At 48.3% G+C, this 13,545-nt stretch overlaps 2 protein-coding genes across 2 annotated transcripts; both read left to right on the top strand.

Moving 5' to 3' along the window:
* Positions 1–273: 273 nt before the first annotated feature.
* On the top strand, positions 274–1,285 carry PtA15_9A699 (uncharacterized protein; the record flags this gene model as incomplete). The annotated part of the gene is made up of 2 exons (XM_053172935.1): positions 274–300; positions 407–1,285. 2 exons carry the CDS (start codon positions 274–276, stop codon positions 1,283–1,285), a joined length of 906 nt encoding a protein of 301 aa, XP_053024127.1.
* Positions 1,286–3,225: 1,940 nt separating this feature from the next.
* Positions 3,226–8,011, top strand: PtA15_9A698 (uncharacterized protein; the record flags this gene model as incomplete). Its single annotated transcript, XM_053172934.1, has 5 exons — positions 3,226–4,069; positions 4,175–5,532; positions 5,638–5,706; positions 5,798–5,902; positions 5,972–8,011. 5 exons carry the CDS (start codon positions 3,226–3,228, stop codon positions 8,009–8,011), a joined length of 4,416 nt encoding a protein of 1,471 aa, XP_053024126.1.
* Positions 8,012–13,545: the final 5,534 nt, after the last annotated feature.

The raw sequence follows: 13,545 nt of genomic DNA, 5'->3' as shown, positions 1-13,545 counted from the left end.
CACACATTTTCATTGAAAAAAACCGTCAGCCTCAGGCCAAATATGGGACATTAGTCCTAAGCCTCTCCTTCGGAGACGCTTCGCGCCTCCTCGGAGAGGCTTAGTTAAGCTCGCCCCGGCAGGCGAGGGACTTGTGCTAAGTTCGCTCCGAACGGAGGTCGTTGCGCTCCCCCGAGGAGGCCGAAAGTTATAGATAACGGGCTCAAGTCTCAACATCAATTCCGTGTTTTACACTGTCATCAAGCCAAAGATTTACCAGCAAGTTGGCCAGTCATGAAGCTTTTCATTTTAATGTGTCTAGTTGAGTTCAAAGAGATCTTTTGGAAACGTGATAATGTGCATCCAAGAAATCTACAAACTGACCATGCATATAACAAACTTTCACTTGCAATTTTTGCTCATGCAGTCCTTTTTTATCCTGGTACCTATGGTCGTTTGCCCGTCGTTATCAGGACGTGATCAAGCAAACGGCCAGGATATTGCACAAGAGGAGACGGTACCGTTGCGATGGCATTCAGAGGACTCTTCGCAGGAAATTGCCGGGCCAACCACGGAGCCGGGATGGACGCGATGGTTTCTGGAGACGGTTGGGCGATGGCTTGGCGTTGGGCGCTTAATGACCAATGATCATCAATCATCTGCGTCCGAAACAATTGCCGATGAATCAACAGCTGCTATTGCGTGGATGAGCGCACTCACGGGGCAGACAACCCGATGTAGGTGGGATCTGGTGCCTGATCTGCACGACGAGTTGATCCGTCAGTACCGGCTTGCTCATGGGTTGCAACTTCGAGTCAACGCTGCTTTCGACAGCAACATCCTCGTTTTGGGGTATATGCCTTATAGCGACCAATACCGGTTGCCAATCGAACCTGGGAAAGTTGAAATAGTCACATTGAACAAAGCCCTGGATGAGCTGGGAAGAACCAGCAGCAAACCGAAAAAGTTGAATGGCCAGCCAACTGGAGCTTACAACCACATGAAACAGCCTATCAATCTTGACCACACCGCCGGGAATCACGAGGGCAGCGCAACTTCTATTTCCTCTGATCAAATACCATCACATGTCCTATATGGCGGCCCAGCCGGCGAAGAATGCACAATTTGTCAAAGACCATTCCAGTCGCCTCAAGAATCCGGAGAGAATCATTGGTCTTTCTGCAAAGTTGCAAAACTCAAGAGTTGTCCACATTACTACCACTTCGAATGTATCCATGAATGGATGCCCGGGTACTGGCAAAATAGCTGCCCACTTTGTCGGAACATGATATCCGACTTCATTTGACTCAAGGTACCTACAGATGCTCCCCTGAAACAACGAGAAATCCCTCTTGATTTATTTTTATCATCTAATGATACTCTCATATATCCACTCTTCTTACTGGGGATACTTCATGCCTGCTGTTACAACAGTCAGTGGAAAAGTCAAAGAGTTTTTACCGCGCATTTCAATCCGCGCCAGTTTCTGCTTGAAATAAAGAGAGGTGAGTGAGACCATTGAGCTCCAACTAAAATCCAACATATTTGAGCTCCCAGCGATCTGAGTCCGCCGGTTCCGGGCCAGTCCGCCGGTTCCGGGCCAGTCCGCCGGTTCCGGGCCAGTCCGCCGGTTTCGGGCCGATTGAAGTTTGCTTCATGTATACACTCCTATTTGCACCGATGTACTCCGCCCCCCCCCCCCCCCCCCCCCCGATGAGGGGGAAGGAAACAAAGCAGAAGATGCCTTAAGTCACGACGGAGGCTCCAGGTGACGGTACTCCCCGGCTAACTAGAGCACAAGTTACTGTTTCTGAAGAGTACCCAATGGTGGAGGGACGTCGAATGGGGTCCGCCGATCCCGGAACCTTATGTACAAACCGCCCCTGGGCCTGAGACCGTGTGGCGGGGCGCCGATCGCAGGGAGAGAGGGACAGAGAGAGACCCGGAGACGCTCGACCGCCCCTTGCTTGGACGGTCTCAGGGAGAGGCATTTCTGTTAAGCTTGCGCCGGTCCCGCATTACTATCGATACAGCATAAAAAGTGGTTATATAGGTTGATATATGTATGTGTGTAAGGCCGATGTGGACTTAGCCGGCCCGTCGGCCGTCACAGCTCCTTGCCGCCGAATGGCGCCGGCGATTGGACAGACTGTTATGTACAGGATAACAGGGATGAGATCTACAGGATTACAATGCATGACTGAAGACCGGTTGAATGGTCAGATCTTTGATTCGACTTTGGGCTGCGCTCGATCATCTCTCAAATATTTCCTCGAGAAGTCGAGAGTACATATTTTTTTGTCTTGATGTCTGATAACCCCCGGCGGCCGGTCGGAAGGAGCTGATTTTAAGATTCAAGCTGGTTGAAACTTGACCACTAAACAATCCTATCGAAGACCAAATCCTCGTCAGCCTGCCCTGTGGTTTCTCTCGTTTTCGTGGCTGGGTTTATGCAGTTATCTGGAATTGTTTGCAGTCTGTCTGCATCGTGCTCGTTATAGCATAGTCCATTAACCTCCTTTCCATAACCCAGCTCCCGGCTCACTGATTAGTCTCTAGATCGCATTCGTTCCCAGACTGCTGAGGTCTGAGTGGAGTACAGATAACTCGGTTGATGAGACGACCTGAGTCCAAAGCTTCATCGCAGCATTTCAGAGGCGCTGTTGGCCATCCGAGTGGCGTTCGAGAGGGTCGATCGATTCTATTGCGATGATCGGGGGTTTTACTGGGTTGTTCTAATTGTGTGATCAGGGTAACGGTCAAGAGGAAGGTTTGTGAGCAGCCTTATATCTTCCATACATCTGGTCTCGCTCGACCGACCTCTGGATGGTCAACAAGCACTCGGTTCCTCCCTCAGTTCTTTCCTCCCGTGCCACCCACCCCTTCCTATTACTTTAATTGTACTGTGTTGAGCCTCTTATTCCTTTATATAACTATCCTCCTCCATGATCACGATCAACTAATAATAATAATAATTGTAACCCTCTTCTTGAACTCATTTCGTCTCTCCCCCACCCAACGCCACATTTAAAGCTCGCCAGACTTGTATATTTATAACTCGATCAACCGTATAACACTTTTCCTGGGAAAAGGTCCGGAGCTACCTAGGGAGCTTCCCTCACTCAAGACCCCTTTCCACCAGGAGACCAGTCAAATATGTATCGTCAGTGACTCAGTCCTTCTCTGATACCCCTGCTATAGACAGCCAGCCTCTCATCGATTCTCCTTTCTTCAGCCCTCTCCTTCATGACCAGTGCCTCGCCAGCAGCCGCAGATGCTTCTTCTTCTTGTAACCCCCCCAGCTCATCCCCTTCCCCCAACCAACTACCCAATTACCTCGATCGGAACACCATTGCCACCCTGCTCCAGCCCCATCTTATCCTGCTCAGCCTCCAGGACTCAAGATTGAGTCTCACCCAGCCTATCATCCTGAGCACCAGCTGCTACCATTCCATCAACCAGATCATCGACCAGCTCATCTACTCCATCCTCAGCTCCATCTCCGCCAACCAACAGTCATCGCCATCCTCAGAAAGTAGGAGCCATCTCCACCAGACGACGGATGACGAGCCAGACAGCAACCCGCTTATCTCGCTGCCCATCGAGCCCGGCTATCTCAAGACGCATGGGATCCTCAAGGTGCTCAACCGGCCGCTCGCCCAGCGGTCCATCCAGGCAGCCGAAGTGGGTTGGATGGTCTACCAGAACAAGCTCAACTCACGCCAGCAGACCCAGCCCTTCCCCTCCGATTACTCTCCAGCCCAAGCACCGCTCCAACCATCCAGCCACCCACCGCCGATCGAGCTCATGACCCAGTCCATCTCACTCTCCGATCTGTTCCTCCAGCTGCAGATAGACTGCCAGATCCTATCCCCCTATACCAGCCATCAGCCCTGGCTCAGAGCTAATAACGGTCGCACTGCTCAAGCTGAGCCCAGCGAGACGAGCGATGACCATATCAATCCCCATCTTAACCAACCATCTGCCCATCTCTTCAACCAGTCCTTGGATCTCCTGCTCGATCCCTACTACTACGACAGCTTACTCGAACGCTACGACAGTCTGTACCACACCGTCAACCTCCCTCTCCGTCAACACCAGCAGCTTGTCAACCAGCAGCAACAACAGCAACATCATCAGCAGCAGCAGCAACTGCAGCATCAGCTTCATCCCCATCAGCTTCCCTGGCTGCAAGCTAAGAAGGCTCAGACTACGATACTCGAGGATCGTCTGGTAATCTACTTCCTCGGTGTCATCCAAGCTTTCACCAACTATCTTCTCGAAGTCATCATTGCTATCGTCCAGACCCGTCTACCCTACCCATCAGCCATCCAAGCCCACCATCTCGTTGGGTTTATGGCCCAGGATGATCAGATCATCAACTTCCTCTCCATCCTCGAGACCATCCAAGCCAAATCGTCCCTGTTTCCCCACTCCCCGCTATCACCCTTCTGCTTGGTCGAACCGGGCAGCCATCACCAGAAGTCTTCTTCCCTCAAACCGCTCATGTTGACCCCGACGATGATCAACAAGCTCGGGCCTGCCTCCCACTTCCTCAACCAGATCCCCCAGCCCGCCAGTTCATCCTCGGCAAGCCTCACCCCGCTCCACAGCCCCTTCTTGCCCGTCTCCCCTCGCTCCCGTCTGCAGACTTCCTCGTTAGGTAACCGAGGCACTGTCAGTGGGGCTCGTCTCGAGCAAATCACCTCAGACTCTAATATCCCCTTTCAATCCTTTCATTCATTCTCCCCACCACCGGCCTCTGCCCGAAGGGTGGTCTCTCATCGCTCCTTGAACTCTATTCCAACTCGGTCATCAGTCCCCAATACCCCCCATATCGACTACCCCTCTCCCGACCTGTCCCTCCACCCTCTTCCGTCCACCAGAACTTTCCCCAGCAGTAGTACCCACTCGGTTATCAACACTGCCACCAGTGAGTGTGATCCTGAACATCCCTCTCTAAACCCTCACCAGTCTTCGCTCTCCCATCCTACTCAGTCCCCACTGGAATCCAGTCCTGCTGGATCCGCCCATCCCAGTGAGAATCAAGCCACATATCGTTCAGTCACCATTAAGCGGGCACCGCCTAGATCGAAGACTAGAAAGCCCGTGCCAGGAGGCAAAACTCTAACGCCCACGCCGCCCATCGCCTTTCCAGACGGATCACACGATCCAGTGTGGCGGCCGCCACGTGGCGGTAACACTATGGATATCGTGGAAGATCACCATGGTGATGATAGTCAGAAGGGATACGAGATCGGTTTACCCAATTCTACATCAGATTCCGGCCGCCTCGCCTCACTGCCTTACCGTTCTCCCTTATCAACCTCGTCATCCTCGATCACTTCCCCCCGCTCGACTCGCCACACCCCTCTCAATCCAGCTGGTCATCACCGCCATCATCAACGTCTTGAGTCCCAAATAGTAGCGAACTCAACAACAATGAGACATCCGGCGGAGCTTGCTTTGCCTCATTATCGCTCCAAGAGCTTGACGGTTGCTACTAGCCCAGTGCTAGGACAAGCCGCTGAAAACTCCTCTCATGCTCTTACTGTAAGCAATCTCTCAAAACAAAGGTACCCATTGCCAGAAGACCATATTTCTGACTTTCTCCATCTTCCGATCTTTTCCCAATTCATCTCGTTCTCATCTACACAGGAGCAGGTCAATCAGCGTCCCAAGTCGGTCAAATCTCACAAGAAGGGTCACTCTGTGGCTCAACCTGCAGTTCGTCCTCTTTCATCCCCAGTTCAAGCAAGATTCTAAAAAGGCTCGACAAGCTTACTGATCAAATCCTAATTATATCCCTAACCTACAGGGCTTGAGCACACGCATGTCTTTTGAACAGCTGATGCGATCAAATGAAACCGTTAAATTCTCTCTGACGCCTGGTCCATGTCTGGAGTCCTCGGACTCCCCAACGGTACGAACATATACTTTGCTTCCTCTCGTATAGCTTCCGAGCTGACCACGTATTCTCACTCAATAACAGAGTCGCCACTCGAGTGACTCCTTGTGTAGTCCGGACAAGTCTGAACGTATTCTGTCAGATCCGATCGAAATGGTATCTCCGAAGAGTCAGGCGTCTAGCAAGCTTTTTCCGCGCTCTGAAAACCTGCCGCGTTACCGGTACCAAAGCCAATCGGCCGATACCCCACCTCAGCTGCCGGACTTCCGCAAATTTGAAGATCAACTGATTTCCAGCCCCTCTTCAAATATCAGCTCATCCCAGTCGATCTACTCTCAAAACAATGCTAGTCCTCCTGGTTCGTTGTCTTCGAAGACAAAGCTATCTAGCCACCTGTCATCCATGAGCCAGCGAATCGCTGCCTCTCGTACACCGGATCTCAACATACCCGGTGATGTAGTTAGGAAACAACCCCAACTGCAATCTTTGGCAGAAATTCTGAATTCTGACCCCCCTTGGCTAGCGGGCCCTAAGAGCAAAAAGAGTATCACTAAAGATCCTCAGACGGCTGAACTGGCACACATGGTTGGTGCTCTAGGTTTATCAACCCCCAAGCTGGTTCGCTCAGAAACCTTAGACGCGAAACAATTTCACCCGAAGGCATCAACCACAAGTACTGGATCGGATTCTATGAAATCGCAGCGGGCTACTCAACCGACGAAGTCATTTGACGGTAGCAACTCTCACCAGTCCCCAGTCCGACCACAACCTTCTGAGCAGACCCCAGTCCCGTCCGGGCTCCAGAAGAAGTTGAGGGGCTTCAAATCGTTGATTTCCCGTCGAACTAGGGTCAAAGAGGAGCCTATGCCCATGCCCAGTCTCCCCGCACTCGTATACAGCCAATCAAAGGCAGTCGAAACGGACTCATCTACCGGCTCATTCAGTGAATCTGGTGATTTATCTGTTCCAACCAACCACCCAAATCCGACGCGCGACTTAAATCGGGATGAATCTGCTTTGGATCAGCCAAACGAATCCAGCGGTTTGGATCAGCCAAACAAATCCAGCGGTAGGCTTGATGAGCTAGGTGCCCATGGCTTGTCTCGGATTAGTCATTCCGAAGGTATAGCACCTAGGAGAAAACCTTACCCGAAATTTGATGTCCCGTCGAACGGTTCACCAGTTCGCCCGACTGCCCAACCTGGTTTCACTGAAGACATCACCATTGCGGGATCTGCGCAGAAAAATCGATCGAAACTTCGCAGGAGTATCAGTCTGTCGTCGCTTGTCCGTCGACCGCCCGCTCGCGATCTGGAGGGCCCGGGACACTCTCAGACTTTGAATCGCGCTCGGTCCAAGAAATCCAAGTCAAGAACTTTGACCGAAAACTCGAATTCTTCTGGAACCAGTCGAGGGACAATAACCGATGAGCGAGGGGTGCAGAAGATTGTACCTGAAGATCAGGAGAATCGGAGTGACCTGGACGAAATCATGGCTTTGGCTAGTCGTCTGAATCGCCGATTCAGAGGCTCGTTTGATCAAAGAAGAGCAGGATCGTTCGACTCACTTCCCGAGGGGAAACCCAGATTTGCTTCTAAACAGCGTGAGAGACAGGAAACTGGGTCGAGTGTGGAGGATAACTTCGAGATCTCGTTTGCTCAGGAACTCAAACCGACGATGGTCAATCGGATCATCTTCACCAGTCCTACGAAGAAAAACCCAACATACAGAAGCGATGATAATCTGTTACAGTCATACTACGATTCATCGAGTCAATCGACGGCTATTGATGAAGAAGGTATGGGCATGAATTTCAAAGAATTCCTACTCGAGAAAAGCGACCGAAGTCAGAAAAGCTCTCGAGGACCGGAAGACGAAGCAGATGATCGAGGGACTCGAGAGAAGACAGATGAACCGGAGAAAGGAGAAGATGAGAACCGGGACGAATACATCAGCTTGGAAGGACTCCATCATATGATCTCGAAGCTGAACGCCATTGTTGATCAGCTCTCCAAACCCACACCTGTAGGTCAGCAGCAAGATAGCCGGACAACCAATAATCCGATCACTGGTTTGGGTATCAAGCGCGTCGATCTGCTCAAGATGATGATTGATCAAGTATGAGTTGTCTATGTCAGCACTGGTGGCAGCCTCCTCCAAAGAACATCCTTGATTGATACGAAGTCTCATAGTCCTCGTACCTATGTGTGGTGTCGGTGACCATACTCCCAACCTGTCCGGAGCTTTCCCTGTTCGTTGACGACCATAATAATGAGGATGACGACTGTGATTGTTTTGTGTGTCTATAGTTTGCGTTGCTTGTTAGGTTGAAGGCTGCATTGTTTCTCTTGACCTTTGCTTCTTGTCTGTCTGTATACACCCATCTGTAAATACCAGTCTGTCATCCCATTCTTTGCACTTCTATGTTCATATTTATACCCGCTGTTGTTCGTATGAATGCTTGATGTTTTTCTGTGTATGTATCTTTCCTTCACTCATTCTTTCTTGTTGCATCTCAACTGCTATCCTTTTCTTGAACATCAAACACAAAACTATCATTTTATGGACTGTCTGCCTCTTCTCTTGTGTCTTCTTATTCTCAATTCTGATAATCACATGATCTATTTTGCTTTAATTTTTTAATAATCTTTATCTTTCTTGTTGAAATATAAACACACCTAAACATGTGAATATTGAGATCCTTTATATATTTTGTGCTGACACCACACAGGTTTACTTGAAATTTACTTGATATACAGCCATTCCAAAAAAGCTTGGATGCTTTGGAGGAAATTCACACTAGAATTTCCTTCTGGATTTGCCAACCTGTGTGTATCCAACAGCAAGGTTTGACAGATGGATATCCATCCCCGCAAGCGCAGTTGCTATTGGCAGTGACGTTTGGTAGCAAAAAAAATACAGGCCGCTGGGGGGACCAGCACCATGACACCCGGGGGGGGGGGGGGGGTTCATCAGATTAGGGGTCCAGGGTGAAAATTGGTCAAAGATTCTGATTCTGGAATCAAAATCCGGGAAAACCAACAGGAAGTCTATGATTGAGCTTGCCTGATTTTGATATAGGCATCCTGCATATATCAAAGTGTCCAACCTTGTCACTTTATTGCATACAAGGTTGGAAAATCCCATAGGAATTTCCGGTAGAAATTCCCTCTAAAGCATCCAAGCTTTTTTGGAATGGGTGTACTACTGGTTATCATTGTCTTTCTGCATAGGGCATTGCTGGGCTTGCCCCTTGACAAACCATGGAGGAGTTGAGCATTGTCTTTGACTGGTCTTTGCTTTGTCCCAAGTGTGAGATTCTTTTGGGGGGTCACATGAGTAAAGAGATTGTGGTTGGGCAAATCTTTTGGGTGAGCACGCACTACAGAATAAAATACAAGCCTGCAAATTTGAAATAAATCCTGGATTGATGATGGCTGGCATTATTAGTTGGAGGTTTTACAAAGGTGTGAATTTAGAGGGAAGTGCTAAACTAGAATTTATTGTGAAAATTGGTTTCAAGGTAGCCTGCAATGTCGGTGTTGCTCCCCGTGGTGTAAGACTCAAAAGTGGTTGTGAAACCCTTTTGCTGAATGATGAAGGGTATGATGGAGGTGCAAAGCTCTGCCCTTCTGGCTATCAGCTAACAAGACCCACCAAGGTAAGCTTGGCAAGTTTTATTAGATGAACTTGTTCAATGTCAGGTATGTGAGAATTGAGAGTGAGTTCAGTGGTTATTTGCAAATAAAAGGGTTGTATGGTGGTACGGGTAAGTGTGAGGGTGGTATGTAAGTAACTGGTAAGTACTGAACTCAAAAGAAGACAGCTGGTTGGAGGAGCTCCTTTTATGGACAAATGTCAGAGATTTTAGCCCCCCACCCCTGAGAGGGTATCCTGGGGTAGGGTTTAAACTTTTCTAGACAGGGGTATGAGGCAATTTTTGCTGGTGGTAGTAGGTACAAATGATGTCATAATATGTACAAATGATGTCATAACATGTCAGGAGTACATAAATGATGCCAGAGGGCTGCAGTGGTGCCACATGGAAATGACATGAAGTGACAGTAGGCTGCACAAAGTGTCATACAGATGCAGTAAGTGTGTAAATGAAGTCTGAGGCTGCAGAGGCAATGTAAAATGCTGTCATAGTATGGAAATAAGGGTATATTTGATACTATGTAATGAATATAGTCTGATGGGGAGATGCATGTTTGTATGCTGTGATGTTTATAAGCATAATGCTGTGATCCTTGGCTTGAGGCTGGTGAAAGGCTGGTGACTGGGTTTGTTGAAGAGGTGATAGGTGTCTAGTGGGGTCCAAAGAGGTGTAACTTCCAATCCAGCCTGGCTCCAGTGACCCCTCCATTGGTGACAAGAGGTGCAATTGCCTGTAGAATCCATTTCCAGGGTCCTTTTAGTGGTACCTTGAGGCCTTTTATGAGTAAAGATATAGTATAGGAAAAACATTTGATTTTTCACTTTTCCTTATACCACAGCAGTTGAAAACACAGTAGGGCACGTTGGGTATCCCAACCCAGCCAACCAAAGCTGGCCCTTACTGGTGGGCCCACATCATTTTATGTATGGTTGGGACCATGTCAAGCCAATCCAGAAAAAAACAGGGCTTTTGTTGGAGGACAGGGTAAAGATAGTAAATTTAGCAAATTCAGAGTTTATCTACCATCTTATGCAAATCTTGCACATATTTGACTGACTGTGGCTACATCTGGTACCCAGTCTACCTCAGCTCAACCGGATGTACCTGGTACTCTCTTTCTTCACCAATATTGGATCCAATAGCATACATGGCTGACCTGACCTGTAACACATTTCTTATCATCAGATTTTCATTCATTCCACTGAGTGTCTTATATTTTTTTATGCCTCTTTCCATGTAAGTAAAAATGATGCACACTGACATCTCCCAGCCAAAATTGGCTTTGTGATTTTATGTAAACAGTGTCATATGCAATTTTTAACACCATAAAAAAGTATGCCTTAAACAGTGCACTATGAACCAAAGGTTCCCTATATGCTGAAGTGCCAGAGCTCTGCAGTATAGAAACTCAAGTTATGGTGTAAACCGCACTCAAATAGAGAAATGAGCAATTACCTGGTATGTAAAATGGTCCCCCGGAGGATGAGTTATCAGCGCTGGGGATGATGTCATAAAAGCACAACAGAAAACTGACGTAAATTCACAATGGTGAGTGCGGGAAAGGAAGGACGCGGGCAAGGTTGGCTGGGGGTGGAAGGAGTGGAGGAAAAGACTTTGGGGCGGATTTTCTCTCACTCATCTTATTATTCTATCATTCTACACACTACAAACTTTACGGATATTGTAGTTACTGCTATACTTACTTGACTTTGTGTATTCCTGCCTTGCGGAGAGTTTTTACCACCCTAAAATCTTACTTGCTTGCAGAGTTTTACTGTGCGGAAGCAGAGTGGTTGGACCTTACGTAGACCAGGCGGATCATATCAGGCTCATTGTGGAGCACTGAAGAGATATGTATGTTGCGGAAGCCCAGTGCCGGTGACCATTCAAAACCAGAAGTTATCTAGAAAAGAGGCAGAGCGCCTTATCTCATCAGGCAACATGCTTATATTTCAACAGCAGAGTGCAGAACTTCATCACTTGAACATTAGGCTCATTGCGGAGCGCTGAAGGTTAGTGGAATGTAGCAATGCAGAGCCAAGATGTTGGTAATCACCCAAGCCCAGAAAAAAAAAATTCTTGAAGAAAGTAGACATGTTCCTTTCTTTACTTTGACCTACCTTTATTTTGACACCATATTTATCACATGCAACCCCTGGGGGTTCAAAATATTTTGTGGAGACGGGGGCAAACTTTGGGTTGCAGGTGATAAATTTCCCCATTTATCAAGCATAACAACACCACAAGTGCTACGCTGCACTGCAAAAAGCAGCAAAATAGCGCAGCGCAGCAGCTCCCCACTACTTCCAGGGCCAATTAGCAATAGCGGTTGCGGGGGAACACTATTTTCAGTGCCAGCTCAGCAAAAATATTGCTACACCAAACATGAACTTCGCGTGGCGCAGCAGTTGTTTCCCGCTTTTGCTACAAAATAGCAAAAGCGGTATGGCGGCTGGAGCCACTTTTTACCAACTTTAGCAGCCTTTTTCTGAAATAGTGTGGCTAGCGCACTGCACCGCTACATTTTGGGCCACTGAAGTTGCTTTTTGCTGCGCTTCAAGTGACTTTTCACTGAGAATGGCCCTAATAGCGCACTGTTCTGCGGCGCTATTGGCCACCAAGTGCCTCTTTGCTGAGAATGATGTCCAGAGAGCAGAGCACTCCAGCAATTTTGTGCGCTGAAGAGCGGGAATCAGCGGAAATTTCCGCTTTTTTGCACTCAGTGCAGCACTTTTTCCGCCAATTCAGCAACCAAAAATTGCTATTTCAGCGGGTTCTAACGCTTTTTAGCAATCAGCAAAGTGGTTCTGCGCCTTTGCTACGCTCCCGCTGCGTTTGCGGTGTTGAGTATAACGCGGGGGTCCAAACGGGGCCTACAGACCAAGATTTGTCCTTCCCTTTTATTTCCCCCAGGCATTTCCACCGCATCTATCTGACATCAGCCTCAATTCTGACTCCGCTTCTGCTATTGATCACATCCAGAAACTTGTCCAAATCTATCCTGACTCATTTGATTGCTCTGTCGCCACTGAACTTCCAGTACTGTTATCTCTCTCCAAGCTTGTGAGGAAGGTCTGTTAGATAGTGAGTCAACTATTTACCTTCTCACTCTTCACATATGCCAATCTGGGATTCAACAACACCTGGGTGCAGGCCCCAGTAGAATCATTAGCTATCCAGAGTTATATCTCTGTTATCCATAGCTTAGTAGGGATCCAACAACCCCTGTCAATACAGGCCCCTCCTATTTCTTAGTCTTTTTATCTATTTATCTACCATCCTCTGACTTCAGATACCTGATGTATCCAATATAGTACATATTTGCATCCGCAAGAAGCTCGAAGGCTTTGGCCTTAGCATCTTGTCAGCTGACACTTACTTATGTCATACTTCTTGCCTGAGAGGTTGGGGCTTTTGTGATTTTTTGTATGCCCTTTTTTCCTTTCACCCTTCACACAGCAAAAATAGATCTGGCCCCTAGTACCTGTTGGCTGTTCCTAGGTACCCTTTGGAGTGCGCAGGTATCTGCTGGCGGGTGTGGGTCTCCAGTTTGAGGGCAAATTCAGGCAGGTACATGCACCCACTGCAGGTATCCGGGTGTCATACGACAGAATGGGTTAAGCATCTAGACAAGAAGATCAATCCAATCTTCTTGAGGGCTGACCGGCCAATAGCCTTCTTGGCCATTCAACCCAACCCGGCCAATAACCTTCTCGGCCATTCACCCAACCTATGTAATCAGAAATCTCGCTTGGTTGCTTCTTCAGAATATCTCAACCATTGCATCTAGTCACGTACTCAATTCTCAACTAGTGCAATTGGAGTCCTTAAACATGTCTGGTCACATACCCATCTCTTGACTAGCATGACTCACGGGTATTATCGGGATCTCATTTCGAGTATTGATTTCATTCTCATCTTGTTTGGCGCATGACCTCAAAGCAAACACCCCTTGCCTCGCTTACAGTCAGCTCGCAGCCACTTCACTATCTGGACCCAG

Source organism: Puccinia triticina, chromosome 9A, assembly GCF_026914185.1.
Source record: "Puccinia triticina chromosome 9A, complete sequence".
Taxonomy (NCBI): domain Eukaryota; kingdom Fungi; phylum Basidiomycota; class Pucciniomycetes; order Pucciniales; family Pucciniaceae; genus Puccinia; species Puccinia triticina.
This window is presented reverse-complemented; position numbering and strand designations above follow the sequence as displayed.